General features: G+C 37.8%; 1 protein-coding gene across 2 annotated transcripts in view; it reads right to left on the bottom strand.

Annotated features, from left to right (window-relative positions):
* Window positions 1-25,195, bottom strand: part of LOC126416776 (sister chromatid cohesion protein PDS5 homolog B-B) — a 190,179-nt gene that overhangs the window by 100,800 nt on the left and 64,184 nt on the right. For both annotated transcript variants that reach the window (XM_050084633.1, XM_050084634.1), the window contains exons 10-12: window positions 23,382-23,619; window positions 17,071-17,184; window positions 4,094-4,198 (exon numbers count right to left, since the gene is read on the bottom strand). In XM_050084633.1, coding sequence (XP_049940590.1) covers window positions 4,094-4,198; window positions 17,071-17,184; window positions 23,382-23,619 — 457 coding nt within the window. The remainder of the gene's footprint in view (window positions 1-4,093; window positions 4,199-17,070; window positions 17,185-23,381; window positions 23,620-25,195) is intronic.

Here is a 25,195-nt window from a genome sequence, read left to right as displayed (position 1 = left end):
TCCCTTAAAACCTACTTCCTTTCGTCTTTCCCTCTCCTTCCCTCTTTCCTGATGAGGCAACAGTCTGTTGCGAAAGCTTGACTTCTGTGTGTATGTATGTGTCTGTTTGTGTTTCTATCGACCTGCCAGCGCTTTCGTATGGTAAGTCACATCAAATATACATAATAGTTATAAATATGTAGGCCTCTAACTGTTTAATATGCTCCCTAAAATTGTACAAACAGTATCTAAAAATAAATTTAAGACAACATTGGGTCAATGGCTCAAAGGTAAAGCATTTTACTCAGTTGATGAATATAAAGATTGTAATATGGCAGATTTGCTGTTTTAACATAGAGAAAGGTACCTCTGCTGAAGTAGGACCTAAATTTGGAAAAATAATATCTAACACATAGCCATAATAGACCTACTTCGAGTGCTCTATATTTGTATCAATATCTTAGGATGATGACATAGTGTTATCAACATGTATATGATAATGACATAATGTCATCAACATGAATACTCCCCACTTAATATAAATTTGTATAATGTTTTCTTTTTTTATTGTACTATACTAACATTCATATGATTTGTATATACATTGTTATGAGAATATAACCACCTTTATACTGTAATTGAGCTTATAGACAAAGCCCATTGTATAAGAAAATACTGAACGGCTAATAAATATTCTTATTCTTACGCAGACACAGACATGATGAGAAAGTGTAGCACTGCATAGCACAGAGTTCAAGGTGCACACATGTGAATTTGAAGCACTTGAACATACCAAAAATGTATCACATCTTAATTTTTTGAATAATGTGTAGTTCATATTGACAGTTAAACTGTTGCAGATGTAACTGTTACACAACTGACTGGCAGAGGAAACAAAATCAAAGCAGTGTATTGTGTTACATTACAGATGACTTCAAGACTTTAATTTGTTGATATGAAATATCTTATAAAAAAAATTTGTAGCACAGTTCTTATGGTAATTTTTGAATAATTTATATTTTACTAACAATGAAACAGTTCCTTGTTTATTCTCTCTAGTCATCACAAAAATGTGAAGGGTGTACTGGATGATGAAAATAAACATTTTCCTTCGGTAAGTCACATCTGGTACCAAAAAAAAATTGGCATATACAGGCAATTGACAGTAATTACTAGTTTTATTTAGACAGAATTGAGACAGAGTACGAAATGATCATGGCTTTTGTTCTGGATATTTTGCAGTGTACCAGACATACTTTGTCACATTTGTAAACTGTGTTAATGCAAACTGACAATGCACAAATGACTGAAGTTAACAATACTGTTACGATGATAAACCTGGCATGATAAAGAGCTATTGGAAATTAGATTGTCTGGCAATTTTCTGAATAATGCTTTACACTGTCAAAAAATTTCTTTATTGGCGGCTGAATCAAACTATTAGTTCCGGGTGGAATCCAAATTATATTAACAGTCTTTTCATTCTTCTCAAAGCCAGAGGTGTCATTATGTCTAGGCCAAAGGTCCAACAAAATCACTAAATTATTCACAGTGATTGGTAATAAGACATTTCAGATGTAGTATTGAAAATTACTCTCTTGCTTTAAGGTTCTTGAAGACAGATACAATGCTGTGTGCATATTTCGCACTGGGTGTAAATCTTTCTTCCATTTAGATAAGTTACATTCAAATTTTACAAAACAAAACCTGCTTTGCAGACAAATTAACTTCAAGTATTTGGTCCTCCTTCATTTAATCAAAAGATTTCCAGCCTTTTCTTTGTCACTGAAAGCTATTACTCTCCACGTTTTCTTTAGGTTAGGAAGGTATTGTATTTTTGCTCTGGACTTCAATCAACAATCATTGTTCGAACCACAATTCAGGAAATTGTCAGAGTTACTTCTTCTTTCTTCTAATGAAATGTTGATTTCATTCAAATTAATGTCCAAGAAACTATCTGATGAATAATACATATGTAAGTCTTCAGGAGAAGTAGGTGATTTCAACTGCATACCACATTCTTCTTGTTCTATCTTTGTAAGGTCGAAAAATAAAAACAGTAATTGGCTATCAGGTTCCTGTGGAACTCCAGAATCTGCACAGAGACAGGTGCTATTAGAAAGTATATAAAAACTTGGTTTACCTCCACTCTTAACACTTTGTGATACCACAAAGGCAGCTGCTAATTATTATGGATACTCAATGAGTTACAAATTTGAGCAATAACTGTGAACAACTGTGTCAGTGAAACTATGAGCGGAAACTGAAATTTGCTTTACAAATTATGATTGTGTTGTGCTTTGTTAACTGTTTACCGATGTGCCGTCAGTCAAGGATATGTACCAGCCATGTTGCACATGCATCCAATCAGCCTATCATGGAGTGGAATAACCTTTATACTTGCAGTGTGTCTTAGCAGCTAAAACTTCAACACTGTGTTTCTTTCAGTATATTCTTAATACATAAAAAAAATGTAAGGGCAGGTTTTGATATGCTGGACTGGACCATTTCCTTGTAAGAGGGTCATACAGAGGTCTGTCCCTGCACTCTCTCACAGGCAGCACAACACTTTCTCCCACCTCGATCCTGCTATCCCTCTTCCTTACAACCCCCAACCCCCCCACCCACCATTCCCAATGCAGGCTGCTGCTGCTTATGTCAGACACAGCTACAGTCTGTAGTCTGCAGTCAGGCCACAGTGGCAGGAGAGTGTGTTTCTGTTTCCAATGAAGGCATCTTAGCCAAAAACTTAAATGTGCGGTCTGCGACTCAATGCCTGCTCTATGTGGTGAGTAGCAATCTGTCCTTTTAGTATTGCTGTTATTCCACTCTCGATTTTCCACTGCTTGATTTAGTCTCTTATAATTTACTATCTTTATTTTTTTCATTACTGTATACACCTGTTGTAACTATAAGTGCCCCTGTGATGTTTGAAGCTCTATCACTACAGCATATCTGTCATAGATTTGGGATATTTCTGTCATAAAGTCACTTCTTTGGAGAACACTGTAACAACTTTTGTACTGGCACTGTATACGAATTTCAACAATCCTTATGAAAACAAGAGGATGTTTGTATTTCTAATTTACGGTCCCTGAATATGGCTTATATCACTACCCAGGTTTTATATATTCCAGTCTTCTGTGCCCAGAATTAATTTATACAATGTTCTTAGTCAAAGATGCCTTGTAAAAACATAGCTTACAGATTTAACTGGTTGTATAATTAAAAAGTCAGTAAAGCAGTTTCTGGTAAGATTTTTATGTCTTCTCTAAAAACATCTGCCTCAAGAAGTCATACAACCTAAACATTTTTAAATAGTCCACTAACCAACACCAAATGCTTAAGCGTATTACTCGGACTTCTCCATTTCTAAATTCTTAAACCAATATAAAATTGCCATACACAAGTATTTTCTTTTTAGTTGGACTCACTTGTGTAGTGTGGTGGACAGCATCAAGTCACACTTCCATCATCCAAAGAGCAAGTCTATCAATTCAGCCTTGCTAATTCATGAGTGAGTATTTTAAATGGTAGTTTAAGAGTGGACAACTCATTTCAGGAGCTCATGTATTGAAGTCTCTGGCTTATTTATTGTTTATATTATCTTTTGGCAATCTCTACCTGAATGTGGCTACTATCCACACTATCAGCTACATCAATGTTCTCAATTTTTAATCTGTCCCTGCACGAATTCTTTAGTATGTATAGGACCACAGCTGCTGAACATGCAGAAACTGATTATTGTTATTGCATTTTACTCGTCAGGAAATTGGATAAAAAGAGAGTTGTCCTATTTGTGTCCGACAATCAAAAGGCTTAAAACATATATTTGTATTATCTAGTAACAGACATACATTTACCAATTATGGATATGTGGTCATTTCTGGTAGCCTCTGTCATTAGATACTTTTCCATCACAGGCCCAACTATTCCTGCATATATCATAGGACACGGGACAACCTGGCCACAAACAATTGTAACATTCCAACAGTTGAATAAGATCTATTTGATTCCTTTCCTAACACTTCATTCTTAAATGCCTCTTTTTCTCAACTATCAAATGATTGATATTTTAGACAGCTACAAAAACTAATTAAATGCAATTACTCACCACAAGTAGTTTAAGGCCCCTCTCACCAGCTGTGTTAGGGTGTAGACCCATTTCTTCAATCATATTTCCACCCTTCAGGCAGTCTTCAATATAACCAACCAATACCTACAAATATCAACACAAACAACTTTCCTGTATATTTTAGTAAGAATTACATCTTGAAATAAGAAAGCAGATTTACAGAAGTAGGCAATAAGGTATTATAATATGAATTTTGTACAGAGTGTGTGCAGTGACACTACATATTCTAAGACAATGAATTGCTAGCAGTGCACAGGGTAGTGTTGATCCCAACATTTACTTCATATTCTTTGCTGTTTCTTGGCAGAAGTCTGTACATCAATATAGCATAGCAAGAAATTACTTGGAAAAACAATGATATGTAGAAACCGCTAATTCTGAAATACATTAGTTGATTAAAAGTTTCTTGTAATCTCGAACTTTCCTAACCATTTTAAGACATTTAGAGATCTCTCTTCCTTTCTATTTTCAATCATGTGTCACCTATGAAGAAATTAGATTGCAGGTCAATATTGAGTTTTTCTTAAATTTACTGGAGTCTGAGTGACCAAGTGAGGTAAAGAAATTGTTAAAGCACTGGGCATGCATTTGGAATGAACAGAATAAAAATCTCTGTCCAGACAGAGTTTATCCTTCAGCTCTAATTACCTCATCACTGGAGGAAAATTTAAATCCTCCTTCCACCCATACTGTGCCAGGAAATGAATCTGGAATAATGGAGTCATTAAAAATATGGCTCCACAAAATCTTTCTGTTTCGGAAAGTGAAGTTCAAGTAAGATGAAGTGGACAAAATAGTAGCAGATTCCATGTAATGAATATGTATGCTCAAAATTAATGTTGTTTTAAAATACATGTGTATACCCTGCACCTGAGGGATGTTATGAAAATAATTTCTTGTCATTCTATCCTACTATACTGGTACAAATAAGCACACTAAAACAACTGTAGGATGGATGTGTTACTCCCAATGTTAGAAAAGAACCTATGCTTACTGTGAAGACAGTTGCCAGGATGACACATGCCGTTTCATGATCAAATTTCTCACAGAGAAAGAAGACAGACAGAACACTAAACAGCACTAAAAATTGTTTTCTGTTTTTCTTTTCTTCCATGTTGCAAAATTTAAAAAAACGGATCTGTAAGTTATTGATGGTGTACTTCTGCATAGTATGTCATGTGTTACATGACAAAGTACAAACCTCAACAATATTATGAGGCAGACTGCTATTCACCGTAAAGATGAAATGCTGACTTGCAAACAGGCAAAATGAAAAGACTTTAAAAAAAACCACACACACACACACACACACACACACACACACACACACACACAAAACTGAGTATACCTCATGCACACATGATTGCTATAGCTGGCAGCTCCAGAGTTTTTATGAACTGCGCAGATGGGAGTAATTCTTAGAACGCATCCTTCACTCACAAAATTATCCCGGCCTCAACCTATGGCAACTTACTGTCCTCGTACCCTCCACCCAACAGTGTCCACCCCATCTGTTCTATCACCTCGTTCCACTTCACATACCCTCACCCTCATTATGTGCCCCTTTCTCCCCACACACCTGCTGATCTCTTCCCCTTCTCTGTTCCTCTCCTTTTCCACTTCCCATTCCTACTCCCACTCCATCCCCCACAGCCTCCCAGTGCTGTGCCTGGCAGTACTGTCCTGCTGCCATCTAGCCCCAGCATGCACTGCCAGTTTTTTTTTTTTTTCTGCACTTTCTATTACGGTCTTCTGCTCTCCCCCCCCCCCCCCCCCCCCCCCCAATGCAAACCCCACCCGTACCCTGCTATGTCTCCCCCTTTCCCACCCAATCCTGATTGCTGCTCTTGTTCACCTAGAGAGTAGCATTCTGATCACAGCAGCACATGTATGCATGAGGTGTACCTCCCCGTGTGGCTGTGTGTGTTTTCTCAATATGTAATAGTCTTTTCATTGTCTGTCTGCAACTCAATGTGTCATCTCTACAGTGAGTTGCTCTCTCACTGTGAGTTGCAATCTATCCATTTCATAATATTGCTCATATTCCAAACTGGACTTTCCATTGCTTGACAGTACAAGTCTCTTTGTCGCTGCATAACTAATGCAATGTACAATCATTTGAACTTGCTTTATGTATTCAACATCTATATCTCCCTTTACAATGTATACAATAAATGTTTTCCTCCAATACCAAACTGACTATTCCTTGATTCTTCACGATGTGTGTGTCAACCGATCCCTTCTTCCAGTACCAAATTTCAAAAGCTTCTATTCTCTTCATGTCTAAATTGTTTATCATCCACATTTCAATTCCATATAAGGCCATCACCCAACTATCACCTTTAGGTAAGACTTCTTATCGCTTTCACTTAAAGTAGATTTCCATATTTCTCTTTCTCAGAAATGATTTTCTTGCAATTACCATTCTGCATTTTATATCCTATCTACTTCGAACATAATTAGTTATTCTGCTGATCAAATAGAAAAACTCATCTGGCACTTTTTAGTGTTTCATTTTCTAATACGATTCCCTCAGCACCACCTGATTTAATTCTACTACATTCCATTACCTTGTTTTCCTTTAGTTTATATTGATCTCGTAACTTCTGTTGAAGACACTACCCATTTTGTTGAACAGTTCTTCCACATCTTTGGCTGTCCAGTGTCATCAGCAAACCTCAACATGTTTATTTCTTCTCCCTGAACTCTAATTCTCTCTCCAAATTTTTCTCTGGTTCCGTTTGCTGCTTGTTAAATGTATGGATTGAAATAACATTGAGAATAGGCTACAACCCCATCTCATTCATTTCTCAACCACTTCCTCCTTTTCAAGTCCTTTGGCACTTTTAACTGAAGTCTGGTTTCTGTCCAAGTTGTAGATAACATTTCGTTCTCCGTATTTTATCCATGTTATCTTCAGAATGTCAAAGAGTGTACTCTGACCAACATTATCAAAAGCTTTCTCTATGTCTGTAATGCTACAAACATAGGTTTGCATTTCTGTAACCTATCTTCTGAAGATAAGTCATATGGTCAATATTCCCTTGTGTGTTTCTAAACTTCTCCAAACCCCGAACTACTCTCCCAATGATCAAATTATACCAGTTTTTCCATTCTTCTGCAAATAATTTACTTCAAATTATGTAACCTTGGCTTAATAGATTGGCAGCTGACTAATATTCACATCTCTCAGCACCCTCCTTCTTTGGAATTGAAATTGTCACTTTCTTCTTGAAGTCTGAGAGTATTTCGACTGTCTCATATGCCTTACAAACCACAAGGAATAGTTTTGTCAGCATGGGTTCTTTTAAGGATTTTGATAATTCAGAGAGAATGTTGTCTATGCTAGGGGCCTTGTTTCAACTTCTTTCAGTGATGTGTCAATTCTTCTCACAGTATCATACTCCCAACTTATCTTGGAATTACTTCCTCTTCCCTTCCTATATTGCCTTCAACTTTATTTCACTTGTACATCTCATCTTACATTTCTCCCACATTTCAGCTTTTCCTTCTTTAACTATACTAGCTGGCCATCTGAGCACTTGATATTTAGACAGCTGTTTGTCTTTTCTTCAAATTTTTCTTATAGGCAGCCTCTATCATTCCCCTAGTCATGCACACTTCTACAGGCTTGTGTTTCTTCTCCAGCCATTTCGCCTGGCAATGCTCCATTTTCTATTAATCACATTCTTTGGACATCTGTATTCTTATTTGCCTGCTTCATTCCATGCATTATAACATGTTCTTCTTTTTCAATTAAATTCAATATATTCTTTGTATCCAAGGATAGCTGATCAAGTGAACCAAAAACTTCAAAGTGATTGGTGATGGACAGTTAGTGGTCTGGCTAACGAATTCCAAAATAAATTTGGTTTTGTAAAGGGTCTGACTTGAGCAAAACACTATTTTTAAGGGTGTTTCGATCAAGACAGTCCCTCTTTAAAAACAAATCTATTTGTAAACAAACACAGATAGAAAGGCTTCAACCTCAAGATGAATTCCAAAATGCTGCTATAAAACTCAGTTTACAGGGCTGTCACTAAGTAGCTTTGATATCACATACTGTGTGCAAGGTGGACTTCAAAAATGGTCACTGATCAGCACAAAGAGCAAAGAATGCATAGTGCATGACAGTTTTTGGAGCATTATAGACAAGATGAAGATCGTTTGTTTTCCCACATTGTAATGGGTGACAAGCATGGATATCATACACCAACACAGAATTGAAACAACAGTCGATACAGTGGTGCCATTCAATTCACCCAAACCAAAAAAGCTTAAGCAATCTCTGCTCCCAAATAGAAAAATGATGGCTACCGTTTACAGAAAGGGAATCCTTTTGATTGATTTCCTGTATTGTGGGTCAACAATTACAGTCAACATATACATTGAAACACTAACCAAACTGAGATGTGCGATCCAAAATCGATGCTAGAGGAAACTGCCGTCTGGCTAATCCTCCTTCACGACAACACATGCCCTCACACTGCTGCAGAAACCAAGTCTTTTGTTGGAAACTTTTTAAGCACCCTCTGTATAGGCCTGGCCTCACACCAAGTGGCTATTTCCTCTTCTTACATTTGAAAAAATGGAACTGGGTGCATAATGATTTCAAACTCAAGACTGGCGTTACCAATTGGTTCAATTCTCAGGTGGCAGACTTCTCTGAAGAGGGGTATAAGAGGCTGGTCCAGTTTCACAAAAAGTGTATAGATATGAATGGTGATTATGTGTAAAAGTAAAGCAGGTATGTAGTACAATATTACGGTCAATAAAAACATTTCCTCATGAGTTTATTTCTTATGACCAAGCAGACCTTAGGTTTGGAATATGCTACATATTTCAGCCTGCAATGCTATCCCTTCATCTTCTATTGCATTCCTTCCCATTCCTGTCAAACATTGCCTAAGGTTCCCTCCGAAATTATTGACATTTGGCTCCAATTTATTCAGGCCCATAACCTTAATTTCCCACCTTTTTCCCAATTTCATCAGTTTTAATCTGCAGGTCATAACCAATAAACTGTGCTCAGAGTCCCCATCTGCCCCCATGGACTTGCAATACGGCGGCTGAACTCCCCCGAATGGGGCCTCCTGGCCAACAATACGATCATTTCATTTCAACGTTTTACAGTTTAAAATCTGGTTCCGAACTCTATGTCGTACCATTATAAATCAGTCTGAAACCTTTCAATGTCTCCACAACCTTCTTTCATGATTGTTAAACCAAGTGTTAGCAATGAACAAATTATGCTCTGGGCAAAATTCTACCATGTGACTTTCTCTTTTATTTCTTGCCAACCAGTCCATGTTCTCTATTATTTTTCCTTCTCTTCTTTTACCTATTATCAAATTCCAGTCCCCCATTACAATTAAATTTTCATCTCCCTTGAGCAGTTCAATAACTTCTTTTACCCTGGCATATATACTTTCAATCTCTTAAAACTTCTACTACTGCAGGAGGTGTTGGCTTGATGTCTTTCTAGGCTGTGGTAACGTGTTCACAATGCTCTTTGTAGTAATTTACCCATATTCTTGTCATCTTATTTATTATCAGACCTGCTTCGAGTTATCCCTATTTTAATATTTGTTTATAATCCTGTATTCATTCAGGGTGTATACGTGGACGAGAAAAAAAAAATTCCCGGATTTTTTCCAGTTAAAAATAGAATTTCTCCCGGATGAAAGCACACTTTTTCCGTTTTAAGTAGCAGTACAATTTTCCTCGGAACTGTAAAACTTATCAATCCTTTCAATGGTTGTGGTTTTATACACCGGCGTAGAATTTCCAGGCACTTTAGAAAACGAAACTCAGGGGGAAAAAACACGTTTTGGAAAGATGTCTGATTGCAGCAACATGCACACTGCATATTTTAAAAAATCGACTTTTATAAAATATGTTCATTTTGTAGCGTACATCTTTCTGAAGAGTCTGATACATGAAACATATATGCTCGAGGGATAGTAAGACATGTTATTTGGTCTTAAGCGTGCCAAAGTGCAGTGCCACGCCTCCTCACACAGCATTCTTCTGTCGCACGTCTCTGAATTTCGCTCTGTGGAATTCAAACATGTAATATTTTGTAATGGGTGCCATCAAACTATATTCAGGACAGTGGAAATTAAAATGTCCTGTGGTGCCTCTCCTGCTCCCAGTTGGCCAGTCTGACATCATGCCCCTCTTTAAAAAAATCTCGCAATTAATACTGGATGGGATTATTTGTAACCGGCAGAACAAGTACTCTTCAGAAAATTTGCAGTCTTTACAGCCTATTAGCTAATAACTTGCTGTTTTGTGTGACATAAAATTAAATATAGGATATATAAAACGAGTAAAGAGAAGTGACAAGCAAGACAGTACACATTTCTTCAGTCCTTAATTTCTCTCTAACTTTGCTGCAGCTTTACATGGTGTCCTTTCCTTTTTGTGAAAGGATCTATTATCTCACCAAAGTTCATCAAACGCTTTGCCACTTCAAAAAACGAAATGATGTTGTCTAATACTAAAAAAGCTGTTAATACAAATGGAACCCAAGACCAGACAGAATATAATTCACGAAGTACCAATATCAAATGCCTATTAGACCAACTACAAGCAAAAAGTTTTATGGTAGGAAATAGTTTCACATTTCATTCATACTCTATAGCTTCTGAAGCATTAGATCGAAAAGTAGTAGTAGTACGAAATTTTTATATAAATTTGGAATCGTCATATTCTTCCGTAATTTGTGAGTCCCCGCTTCTTCTCCTTCCTTGTTCTAACAAACAATCTTGTCATCACTAATTCTGTAACTATTCCTGCCAGTGTCAAAACTTATTCTCTGGTTATCTTCACCTCCCTGCCACAATCACTGGTTTAGTTAACCCGCATTTATTCTCCGGTTAGGCGTTATTACGTGTTCGTACAACACGTTTTCCGCACTACTCCCAGAAAAGAACTGTAGCGGCTGCTAGCCGGGGACTGTATAAGTGGCCCTTAGTAGTGTGGCGGTCTGGCCAAAAATTTTATGTCAAAATTTCATTTCCTTGGATACACGGAGGAGAAAAATACGCAATATTTGTGCCTGTTATTCCTTTTATTCATTTATTTCCACTCTGTTAGTCTGAATCTATGGAATTCGCTAGCAGTTATAACAACGCTGATCATTTGCAAACCCAATTAACCACATAAACGGCGATTGGCACTCATTCACCCGTTCGGCTTTATTCCACTCAGCTCATATAGACCCATTCCCTTTGGTCTGCAGGATAGTTTCTTTCTAGATGCGAAGCGGATTCCCCTGACAGACACATCAAGTACACTATGCACGCATTCAAAAATCAACTTGCGATTATTTCAGAAATCAACTTAGAATTTGTTCAAAAACCAACAGGGATGCGTTCAAAATCATATGAGTAATCGATATACCAACGAGCGCTGGATGCTTGGCGCTTTGTGAAACAAGGTCCATTTCCTCAATAATATGAATTTGGTGCCCCTCTCCCCTCCCCCCACTGAAACTGTCGCCCGCGGCAGATACCCGTTTGCCCCCGCCCCCTAGTTCCGGGCCTGTTGCGCATACATGAATCTGGCAGCTTAGGCGCACCAGTAAAATTTTTCCGGATAGCATCTGGCTGCTTGCTGCTATTGCTTATACTGCTAACTGCCACACTTCTGTAGCCAGTAGTAGGAGAGGGTACTACTGAAATGCGACTCAAGTGTACATGCTCATAATCTCGCTCGCAACTGCTCAAACAAATCTAATGTAAACAATTGTGACGTCACGCTCATCGGAGGCAATTTGTTGTCATGAATAGTCTTCGTTAAGCCTTTGACGCGTTTTGCTGTTGGCAAACGCTTGTATGAGCAATGTGTTTTGTTGTTGTATATGGTGCATTTCCTTTGCAAATTAAAGTTTTATTTTCTTTTTTTCTCTCGTTCGTTTTTTATTGCTGCAGTATTAATCTTCAGTAGCGAGATGCAGTAATATTCTTTGTTAGAGTATTGGTTCTTACCAGTCAAAGTTACAAAAATTTAACTGAAAACTAAAACAATGAAAAATTCCCGGAATTCTAAAAAATTCCCGGGTTTTTCTCGGTTTTCTCCCGGATGAAAAAATTCCCGTGTTTTTCCCAGATCTCCCGGGTCGTATACACCCTGTCATCAGAACAGAAGTTCCAGTCTTTCTGCTGACATTCCACACTGCAACAAGTAGAATGACTGTTTAGTTTAACTGCAGAATTTATTCCACTGCTTAGGGTAGTATCAACCTACAACTATTTCTCCTTTAATAGTCATATGTATAAACAGCAGTATGGATGGATGATGACATCCCCCTGTGTAGTCCCTGCCTGGAGACCCCAACAAAGTATATGCCCTCCAGAACATTTTACCCAAGAGGATACCATCATGATTTAACCAAATAGTAGAGCTGCATGCCCTCTGGAAAAATAATGGCTGTAATTTCACATTGCTTTCAACCTTTTGTAGTACCTGCATAGGAAGGCCCTTCTGGCTAATGTTAAAAGGCCAGATAAGTCAATAATCCAGACTTTTGTCCCAGGAACTATTGAAATCACTGCTGCCTCTCTTCAGGAACTGTATATTTGTCTGGTCTCTGCACAGATACCCCTCCATTTTGACTGCAGCTACAGTAAGGACATCCTTTCGTGGTACATGAATGTGTTTGTAAATGAGGAGCTGGTACAGTTTAGTGATGTCACAGAATAGAATTTCGTATCCCATACACTGTGGAGAATGAAAGGAAGACTGTGCGAAGGAGAATTATTGCCTTAGGGAGAGCAATGTGACCAATGAGATGCAACACTGGTTTTATGTCAAGAGCAGAATTTAGGAGGTGCCATACTGGATTAAGTCATATGGAGTTGTAATCTGTATTTGGCAGTTTTTATATACAAACATTCATGCTAGGGGTATAAGACTTTTAAAAGCACACTGAGGATCTCTCAAAAATGCTTCACTTTTAGTACAATTTGTAATTGTAAAATAATGAGAAACTATGATTTTATAGATTAAGGGTTCTCATATTTGATGCTTTTTGTGTTATAACTTGCATACTACGAAAGTATGCTGTTTCAGCACTATAGAGTATTTATTACTTATACCTTATGTTTTCCAAAAGACTCAGGGACTTTCTTATTAATTTCATAGAAGTATATTCTGCAATACCCAGTGTTATTCATAGTAAACTAGCAAATCCAGCAATGCTTTGCAATTGTTAAATATGTATGGGAATTGGAGGTATGTCCTAATTTCCCTCTCCTTCAGCCCCCTTTGTCCATCTCCTCCTCCTCCTCCTCCTCCTCCTTCTCCTCCCACCCCCTCCCAATCTCCATCCATTATCTTCCCTCCACTCCCCACTCCCTGCTCATCTCTTATCCCACACTCACTCTATCCATTTCTTCCTCCTACATCTCTCTGTCCATATCCTCCTTCCCCTTCTTTACATTTATCCCCCCCCCCCCCACCCACCCACCCACCCACTCTGTCCACCTCCTCCCACCCCTCTCTGATCTTATTTATTGTTATTACAAATGGAACCTTGATTGGGAACAGAAGTCAAAATGAATGGGTAAATGGTTGGAACCATTGGTATATGGGATATGAGAGAGACCTATCGAGCTGCTGGAGCTACGAAGATATTAGCTTTAATGACAACATTCACATGGTTTTAATTTTGGAACACGTAGAATTGTAAAGTTATCCATTAACACAACTTTCCTGTTTTCTGTTAAAAATGACTGCAAAAGGAAAGGAAAACTGCATATTTTCACAGCACGGTTTAACATGTTTCTTGCAGGCAGTCCAACAGAAAGTGTTTATTGTATAACATATCTATATCTCCAGTGGTTTAGGCTGTGCGTTATCTGTCAGTCAGTCGAGAAGGGATTCATACAATGTCAGTAAGATCATGAATTTATTGAACTTAAATAAATCAGAAGTCACTGTGCTTAAGCTCCAACCAAGCAAGTCAAACTCGACTGAATCCATTGCTCCAGAGCCATAACGGATCATGCCTGATAATTTAGTATTCGATTTTCCTACAAATGCTGTCTACACTCTTCATCAGTCTCACTGAGTCAATGATCATGTAGTTGACTTGCATTGTGTGTACGCCACTGATATTTTGACACCTCCTGGCGCCATTTTTTTCACGGAAATAAACCACGAACTGAAATTATTTGAATGTTTGCAACACGCTCCAATATGATCACCACTGACAACATGTTTGGCCACCTGCTATGTCACGTTCAAAATTCTTATGTGTGTAAATTCCAACTGAGTTATTCAAACTCGATTGTATCTGTTGTTCCGGAGTCATAATGGATCGTGCTCCAAACACTGTGTATGCTCTTCATTAGTCCCATTGAATAGGCGGTCATGTATTGGCCTGCACTGCATGCACACCAACTGATATTTCGATGCCTCACTGGTGGCAGTTTTTGACATCAATTCAATCTTTGCAGCACATCAAAGATATGATCAACACCAATAAAACATTGGAGTATCGCTTCCAGTTGTATTCTTCTTCGCAAAGTATAACTACTCAAATGGAATTTTTTGTTTTTATGAAAGCATGTGACAGGAGAACTGCCAAACTCAACACGAATTTTCTTTGGTATGACAACATATGACAGCATAACTGTAAAAATGACCACAATTCTTTCACTGAGATTTTCATATAATATCATCAAAATTGACGACTTTCCCGATTTTCCAAAAAAAATTTTCCCACATACTTCGTCCTGACAATTACGGAAAAAAAGAAAAGGGGGAAAAAATGCCCAATCGGTCGAGGCGTTCTCAAGTGAGGATTTTTTACACCTTCGGCAACTGATTTTTACTTATAAAGATAAGAGTGCTTTCTACCTGAGAGTGTGCTTGATTTCACTAATATCCCAGGAAAAATGAACTAATAAATAACAGTACTGGGAGATTCCCTTCTTCAAGAATTGCTAACAGGGTTAAAGCAGCTATTCAACATGTGTCCATTTTTGTAGAGAAACTGTGTGATAAATGCACCAGATGCAGCCCACGACTGCTACTGGAGACTGCTGCAGTCGCAAATCATGAGGAACTTGTTCTGTGAGATATGAGGTGTGTTCAAAAAGTAAGACGACCTTATATTTTTATGACAACATACTTTATTCACCAGTATTCATGTTGTCCCCTACAAAGCAATCCCCCTCAAATACAATACACTTTTTCCAACACTTCTTCCAATCCTCAAAGCACTTATCATAAGCACTTTTTGATACAAAAAGTATTTTATTTCCTCAATCGTTGAAAATCTTCATCCTTTCATAGGTCTCTTCTGATTTGTGAACAGGGAAAAGACGCAGGGGACCAAATCCGGTAAATATGGTGGCTCAGGCATGATTGTCATGTTGTTTTTGGCCAAAAATCTCTCACAAGCAATTATGAATGAGCAGGTGCTTTGTAGTGATACAAAAGCCACAAATTTTTTTTTCCACAATCCCAGACTTTTTGTGAATTGCCTTTCGCAGACAGCCCATAACGTCAAGGTAATACTCCTTACTGACCGTACAAACCTTGAGGCAAAAATTCATGATGCGCTACACCAAAATAATTGGGGAAAAAAACCAGTGAGCAAAATTTTGACATTTGATCGAACTTGGTGTGCTTTTTTTAGTCTTGGCTCTCCAGGATGCTTCCATTGGGATGATTGGGATTTTGTTTCAATGTTATAACCGTAAACCCATGTTTCATCACCAGTTGTGACCCTTTTGAGCAAATCAGGATCATCACTGATGTCATTCAAGAGCTCCTGCGCAATGCCATTGTGACAGTTCTTCTGATCAAAATTGAAAAGTTTTGGAACACACTTTGCCGACACACGTCTCATGCCCAAAACATCCAAAAAATTTGCATGATATGAGCTGAGCAATATGTCAACATCCTTAGCAACTTCTTTTACAGTAATTCAACAATTTTCCAAAAAAATTTTCCTCACTGCTTCGATGTTATCATCTGTTGTTGATGTGCTGGGGCATCCAGAGCGAGGTTTGACATTGGCATCTTCTTGGCCATCTTGGAAGAGCTTGCACCATTTGTAAACTACTATTTTTTTTTTTTAATACATAGAGCAGACTCACAGTATGTCACTGTCAACAGTTCAAGTGTTTTAGAGCACTTGATCCTCTTTTTTACATAAGATTTGATGCAAATTCTTTGCTCCATTTTTTATAATAACCGAAAATCGCCGAGCACACTAAAACATGTCCAACCTTTCTACCTGTGAAAACAAACGAAATATGCTGTACTCTTGAAACTGTGAACATATGTTCAGGACATATTGGCAGGTCCACAGTTTATGAGAGTGGGGATGTGAAAACAGACTGTAATAAACTCAGCAAAAGATAAAGCAAGAGGCGCATATAATTGGTTGGTTCGGATCTTGGTCAATAACTTAGTTCATTGGCAAGTGATTTAAAATGTGTGTGTGTGTGTGTGTGTGTTCAAAATGGTTCAAATGGCTCTGAGCACTATGGGACTCAACTGCTGAGGTCATTAGTCCCCTAGAACTTAGAACTAGTTAAACCTAACTAACCTAAGGACATCACAAATATCCATGCCCGAGGCAGGATTCGAACCTGCGACCGTAGCGGTCTTGCGGTTCCAGACTGCAGCGCCTTTAACCGCACGGCCACTTCGGCCGGCGTGTGTGTGTGTGTGTGTGTGTGTGTGTGTGTGTGTGTGTGTGTGTGTGTGTGTGTGAAAGAGAGAGAGAGAGAGAGAGAGAGAGAGAGAGAGAGAGAGAGAGACACCCAAAAATGAATTGTAGGTGAATAGCTGCCTCTCCTAATTTTTATTTGCAATCTACGTAAGTCACATAAGCACACATCTATTCTAATTAGCTTCCAAAACAGAAAATTCTGTCTTAATAATAATTAGTTCCATACACAATGAACATTTATTCAGTTCTGTATGAATACCTTAATTGATTGGTGATCGACCATTACGGACGATATCCTCTCCAGTAACATCTTCACAGTATTATAATACAGATTTGTCATCACAGGTTGCCCAAGTTTCTTAAGAATCAAGCTCTGTAAAACAAGAAATGAAAGGACTCTAAAAATAACACCTACAAAAAAACATCATTTCATCTGAAAGTTATTAGAATCTCAACTATAAATAAATGTAGTTTTTTTCTTTTTTAGTGTAAAAACAGAAAAATACCAATACCTTTTCAAAAATACACTAAATTATTGCCCTTCTCTCAAAGTTATAAAACTGAAAGAGCTGAAAGAAAAGTTCACAGTTCCACTCTCCAATAAACACAAATGCTTAATAGATGGTTATATGGTCACTTGATCACAATTAACTATGTAATCTCTTACTAAGTTCTTTTGTTACAGATAGTGACAGAAATGTTATGGGTAAATGAGGAACACACTGTGGTGACAAAAGTCATGGGATAGCAATATGCATAGATACAGATGGTAGTAGCACCGTGTAAATAACATACAAAAAGGCAGTGTATTGGCGGAGCTGTCATTTGTGCTCAGGTGACTCAACGTTTCCGATGTGATTATGGCTGCATTACAGAATTAACAGACTTCGAATGTGGAATGGTAATTGGAGCTAGAACTGTGGGATTTTCCATTTTGGAAATCATTATGAAATTCAATATTTCAAGATCAACAGGGTCAAGAGCGTGCCGAGAACACCAAATTTTAGGCAGTACCTCTCAATATGGACAACATAGTGCACTTAACGTCTGAGATCAGCAGTGTTTGCATACAGTTGTCAGTGCTAACTGACAAGCAACACTGTGTGAAATACTCACAGAAACCAATGTGGGACGTACAACGAATGTATCCATTACGACAGTGTGTCGAAATCTGGCATTAATGGGCTATGGCAGCAGACGATCAATGAGAGTGCCTTTGCTAACAGCACAATATCGCCATTAGCACTTCTCCTGGACTTGTGGTCATATCGGTTGGCCCCAAACAATTGGAAAACTGTGGCCTGGTCAGATGAGTCTTGATTTCAGTCAGTAAGAGATGGTTGTAGAGTCTGAGTGTGGTGCAGACCCCATGAAGCCATGGCCTCAAGTTGTCAACAAGGCACTGTGTAAGCTGGTGGTGACCCCATAATGGGGTGAGTTGTGTTTGCATGGAATGGCCTGGGTCCTCTTGTTCAACTGAACCGATCATTGAATAGAATTGGTTATGTTCGGCTACTCAGAGATCATTTGCAGCCATTCATGGACTTCATTTTCCCAAACAAACACTAAATTTTTATGAATGACAATGGCCAGACACATTGAAGGGCCACAACTGTTGCCGTTTGGTTTGGAGAACATTCTAGACAATTCGAGTGAATGATTTGGCCACCCATCAAACGTTTATGTGGCATGATTGAGATGTCAGCTTGTGTAAAAAACCTGCACTGGCAACACTTTCATAATTATGGATGGCTGTGCAGGCAGCATGACTCAGTATTTCTGCAGGGGATTTCCAACAGCTAAAGTGCGCGTCATATATCTTGGCGGCCGAGTTTAGGTTCGTTCTGCACATCTGACGTCACAAAACACAGTCAGCCAATGAACAGAGAACGACGTTGCCAGATCTCGACAGCAGTGCAGAGCACGGATGAGTGTCTTCAGTTTTAGAAACGTTCAGTCATAAATAAAGTAATAGAACAAAAGCAATGTCTTGATACCAGACTTTCTTTTACAGAAAGTTTGGAAAAAGCATTATTTATACCAATTGCTTCATATTCTATTAATTAATTAAACCAAACAAGCAATAAGACTCCTAATTCAAGCGGTAGCAAGGAAAGGTGTTTGTTTCAATCTCACGAACTGCTTTTCCGCAATAAAGAACAGCGGTAATTGTTTATTTCCTATTGTACTTCGACGAAGCGTGAGTAATTCATAGTCATACCAACAGTGTTTATAAGTAGTTGCGTGAGGTGTTAGAGTCCATATGGAGTTAAACCGTTCGATTAGCTGAGGTAGCGGAACGGTTAAGGTGTTGGGCTGCCAAGTGAAAGGTTATGAGTTCAAACCTTGTGCGGTGCTTAATATTTTCTTTATTTAAAAACAATATTGGAGTGCCTTACTTCACGAATTTTATTTGTTTGAATGAAATTTCTAGTGCTTTGCCTTTTCATTAACTTTTTCGCTGCTGCAGACACGTGCTCCCCGCATTCTGCGCTGTGCGCGATTTTGTCATCACTACACTTCTTGCCTGTGCAGACACATGGTGTTCCCACTGCTTTGACACACTTATCATTCGATTTCACAAAAACTATTTGGCCAAAAAATTTGATTTTTACACGTCTTCTTGCCTGATACCTTCCCCCCATAAATGACTTAATTTTGTTTTGATGGGCAGCATTAAATGTAGTAAACCATTGCACGAAATTTTGAAGAATTTGCAGAGGTAAAAGTCCATAGCGTATACTTTCCGTGTGGTCGATTTTAGTTGCCACAATGTTGAGAATGAAATGTGTACAAGATACCTAAATTTCATATAATATTTACTGTATAACAATATCTCATTTAATTTAAGTACCACATAGGTGTCGTATGTAATATTGAGAAATATTCCGTCTTTCGCGACTGTAATAAAAGTTTTATATACACATGGCGCGTTTGGCTTTATTTTAAAGCACTTCCATCGATGAAAGGTATGGCACATACACAATGGTATTCATGTTCTATTTCTTGTTTTTGTTCCACAGTCGTAGTTTTACCAATGGTATTGAAATATATCCCTCTTCTGCAACTGTAATAAGCGACTTATTTAGACCAGACGCATTTCTCTCTTTTGAATCATCATAAGAGGACTGTATTTTGTGTCCTCCATTGCCAAGTCACCTTTCGTAGTTTTGTGCTGGGGTAGCACAATATTCAACGTTTGTGTTGGTTCATCAGTGTTTTAGCAAATAAATGCTGTTTGTGTGTGCCACACACAAAATTATATTTGACATAGCTCTGAGCACTTCACTGACAGACGGTATATTCAAGTCCTAATGTTTTTGTAAGTCCACAGTTTTGTTTAATGTATTTTGTCTGCTTCCTTTTGATTGATTGAAGTGCTTTAAAATAAAGCCAAACGTGCCCAGTGTAAGTAAAACTTTTGTTACAGTCGCGAAAGGTGGAATATTTCTCAATATTACATACGACACTTATGTGGTACTTAAATTAAATGAAATATATAGGTATCTTGTCCACATTTCATTCTCAACATTGTGGCAACTAAAATCGACCATACGGAAAGTATACTCTATGGACTTTTACCTCTGCAAACTCTTCAAAATTTCGTGCAATGGTTTACTGTATTTAATGCTTCATAATAACTGCGTTGAACATCGATACAAAATTAAGTCATTTATGAGGGGAAGGTATCAGTCAAGAAGATAGGTAAAAATCTAATTTTTGAGCCAAATAGTTTTTGTGGAATCGAATGATAAAGAGTGTCAAAGCAGTCGGAACACAATGTGTCTGCACAGGCGAGCAGTGCAGTGACAAAATCGCCCACAGCTCGGAATGCAGGGAGCACGTCTTTGTAGCAGCGAAAGGGTTAATGCGGCCGTGGTGGCTTTACTTCATGAAATGCACACTCCCCCCTACACGTAAGCTTGCGAACTATGCTATACTATGGCGCTGCTTCTACTGGCGCGTGCGTCGTGTGCAACTGGCAACGCAGCAATCTCCAGCGTCTGGGCAGGCATGCGCGAGCCGCCAAGATAAAAGATTTGAACTATAGTTGAGTCCATGTCACATCACTTTGCTACATTACAATGGGCAAAAGGATATCAGACAATATTAGGAGGTATTTCACGACTTTTGTCGCCTCATGTACATAACTTTTGTCACCTCATGTACATACCAAAAACCAAATTATCACTTACATTGACTCTGGGTATTAATATTTTTGTTTTCAGTGCTTTAACTGACAGGAAACAAATGCCAGTGAGACAGAGATTATCTGCTCATTTACTACAAAAGCAGTGCAGTAAGCAGGCAACTACAAACAATTCACACACCTCTAGCCACTACACCATACTATGTGGTGTGGTCCTCTTTGGTTTCTCCAGGCACTATGAAAAGGATTGAACTGCATGCACATTTGCGTGTGTGTGTGTGTGTGTGTGTGTGTGTGTGTGTGTGTGTGTGTGTCTGTATGTGTGTAGGGGGGGGGGGGGGGGGCAGTATCTTTATTTGTGAGCAATGTACAAACAAATTGTGTTCTATCCACATAACAATGATAATGAGAATTTATGAATGCAACAACAGCAAATAGAACTGTAGCTTCAGCAGAAAGATAGTGAAATACTTGTAAGTATCTATTGAAACACTCATTTCCTTATGCTACTTAGCATATGGCAATTTTTTTGTTGCTTATGGGTGACTGTAGGATCATTTCCTTTTTCAGGCAAAATACTGAACATTATAAATTCATGGATTGGATTTTCCTGGCAAAGAATCTGCTCTTAGGGAGAAGAAGAGTGACACAGACTACATGGAAGAACCACAATCCTTTTAGAAACTGTGAAACTTTGTCACCCATTGTCAACACTTGTGATGGCTCTGTTATCAACACAACAACAGACATTTCTACGCAATGTGCACATTCACTGTTGTCGCAGGTATGCAAATCTAAGACCAAAATATCACTAATAATTGAATGCACAAAAGTGTTATATAACAATTGGTTTTACAATGTGTGCGCATGGAAACAAAAATAGATTCCAACACTAATTTCCTATCAAAACCTATTTATTTTATGCAAATGTGAACCAGCTGCATTGTGTACACTAAAGGCCAATAAATTCAATTTAAAAAGTTTGATCAAATCACTGTTTTGACCTGGAGATGACCCGCTGGTCATTTTGGCCATGTTATGCCTATGTAACGTCACATGATTTATCCTACTTTAGCACGTTAAATTTGCATACAATGGAGCACAACAAGTGCAAAACCATTTGTCGAGTTACCAGATTAGGAGTTACATTACTTTCAGAAATGAAGAGAAAAAAGGTACTGAAAAGGAGGCATAAAAAATATTAATTGGTAAGGCCACAGTAAATGCAGTGCATATTTACAATGAACTTTGAAATAAAAATACATCCATTACCCAGTTCAAAAAAACTTCTCAAACCGCTAACATGTGATGTTAACAATGATCTCGATATACTACCCCAGCGCAACAGAAAATATTCCCCCACAAGAGGATTTACTTAGGCAGGAAGACAAAGATGCTGTGTCACCAAGATCTGTGGCATAATTAGAAAGATGACACATAAATTTGCTTCTAGAATCTTCTTGGGTAAAATCTGATTTGAAACAGCGCTAAAACTGTGCATTTCGTAAACTGTATATAAAGTCTTTGAAATGTCCTGAGAGCCTGATAAACTGTAATGAGTTACATGCCACAGGTATTACATTCAACCAACAGTTCAACAGATCAAGTACAGTTCCACGGTGTATTGGCCCCTTACACTAATTTAACACATTTGTAAATGCCAATGTGAAACTACTGTGGCACCTTGAGGCCTTGTGGACTCATGGTTTATTTTGGTCTCACATGGCATTCAAATTGTGAAATAATACAAGTAAAATGGGCACAGATTGTGATTTTCCCAAACAAAGATTTGGCAGGTTCACGTGTGGAAATGTAATCAATAGTCATTTTGTAGTATTCTCCTCATAATTTGATTTCAAATCAGGAAAGCTACCACCACTGTCTTCCTTTGCAGAGTTTGGATGCATATCAAATCACCTACCCACTTTCAGGCTGCCAGCCACTAGGTTTGCTTTTTAATACAGGCACAGCAGCCCTCATGTCAGAAACCCATAGTGAAAATTATCTCAAAAAGCAAGAAGCAGAGAACATCAAACAAATAAGAGCTTGTGCAATCCTCCTTGGACCAAAATCACAGATTTTATTTTCTTGAAAACAAATCCATGATGAAATTACAGTGTTTACCTGATTAAATTCGGGTCTTAACTGAAAACAGATCCCACTCATGTTGTATCCCTTCAACAGCAATATACCTCAAACTGTTTCTGCAGCACACTGCAGAAGTCCTTACTTTTTGTTAAAATTATTTTCAATTTGCATGTCTTATTTCATATAACACTTTACATTTAAGACATAAAATATCAACTGAACAATGGCATATCTCCCGAAGGTAAAGTCAGAACCAATTAGCTTTTCAAATCAAATAAAATCTGATAAAAGACTACAAATTCTACAGTTTAGTTGGATACAGTTTTATTTACCGTGGTGTCTGCACATTCCTTGCAGCTGATATCAGGACGGACAATGTTCTCCATAGCTGCAAGTAGTGCACCATCTCTAAGCAAATCAGAAGAGAATTTCGTGAGGAACTCTTGTGCCTTGACAGGCTCTGGAAGATACCGTGACAGCACAGCCACTTTAGTGACTATTTCACGATCCCGCTCCATCGACTGCGGCCGCCTGTGAAGTTCTAACCATTCTGCGACACTTCTTCGGACACTGTCAACAATATTGAATTCATCAGCATCTTTCAGATCAAATGTAAAAACTAAATGAATACATCATTTAAGAATGATATCCGTATATTGGTGTGAAAACTGGACTGCTCATGAAAATAATTATTGATAGTTCACTCCTCACCCTGAACGCCACAATAAAACAGTGGAAAGAAACTGATATAACAACTCTACATCACCAAATACAGCAATGCATTTTCTCCAAATAAGGCCCTTGAGCTTTAAGTCAATAGGGAATATCACATTATTTAATTTCTAGTTGATCTTAATAATTTTGCACATATGGTACGCACTTTTGTTGGAAGCAACTGCAAAGTTCTTCCTACTTTGCAGTTACACTACCACAGCTGACCATACCCAAAATCTGTGCTTCCTTTGTTTGCAAATCCTATGGCCTGTTCAGTGATAACTACATTTTATGCTTGTGCTTTACAGCACATACACCATCATATTAAATGGCAATAGGCAAATAAGATCATTGGATATAATATACAATTGTCTTTATCTTCGCACAGACTAGCTGAATAAAATATGCCAGAACCTGAAAAATTATTTCCTTCTTTCTTTTTTGCATCAAAATCTTTAAAATATATTCTTATTGATTTCTAAATATATTCATAAGTGCTTGTGCTTGCTGGAAGAAGTTTAATTTTTAATAATAATTTTAATAACTATGCATCAAATAATAATAATAATAATAATAATAATAAAGATTTTATTGTCTTTAGGCCATTACAGCAATTGACAACGTCAAATGAAGTTACAATTTATAATACAGTGTGATAAGGTATTGACTACTGAAATATTTTAGCTTATATTACAATAAATGTACAGTGGGTCATCTGTTCGATTACTGCATTTTACAGTTGAAGAATTCATTGATATCATAGAACGGGTGGGCAATAAACTATTCATGCAGTCTTTCTTTGAATGTATGTTCAGGAAGATCCTGTATGGCATGTGGCAGCTTATTAAATAGCTTGTGCCCTGTGACTTCATAGCTATTGATTGATTTTGATAGTCTGTGGTAAGGTGTGTATATGTGTTTGATGCTTCTTGTGTTGTAACAATGTACATTTTCTCTACGTTTCACATCTTGTAGGTTCTTCTTCGTAAAGATTAAGACATTGTATATATAGAGGTTTATTACAGTCATAATTTTTTGTTTAGTAAATAAGGGTTTGCAGTGAGCCTTATGTGAAGAATTTGTAATTATCCTAATGGCTTTCTTCTGCAATAATAGGATGTCATGTATATGACTACAGTTACCCCACAAGATAATGCCATAGGATATTATACTCTGGAAAAATGCAAAATAAGATGATCTGATGTATGTTTCAGGTACACAATTTCTGAGTTGTCTTAATAAATAAATTACTCTAGATAGTTTACTACTAATATAGTTTACATGTTGGCCCCAGGATAACTTTTCGTCTAAATAAACTGCCAGGAATTTAACAGAACTAGGGTCATCAGATAGCGGCTTGTCTCTTAGAGTGAAGATTATCTACTGAGTTTTAATTTCATTTAGCAGGAAACCATTTGCTCTGAACCAATAT

The sequence above is a fragment of the Schistocerca serialis genome, chromosome 8, assembly GCF_023864345.2.
Source record: "Schistocerca serialis cubense isolate TAMUIC-IGC-003099 chromosome 8, iqSchSeri2.2, whole genome shotgun sequence".
Lineage (NCBI taxonomy): Eukaryota > Metazoa > Arthropoda > Insecta > Orthoptera > Acrididae > Schistocerca > Schistocerca serialis.
This window is presented reverse-complemented; position numbering and strand designations above follow the sequence as displayed.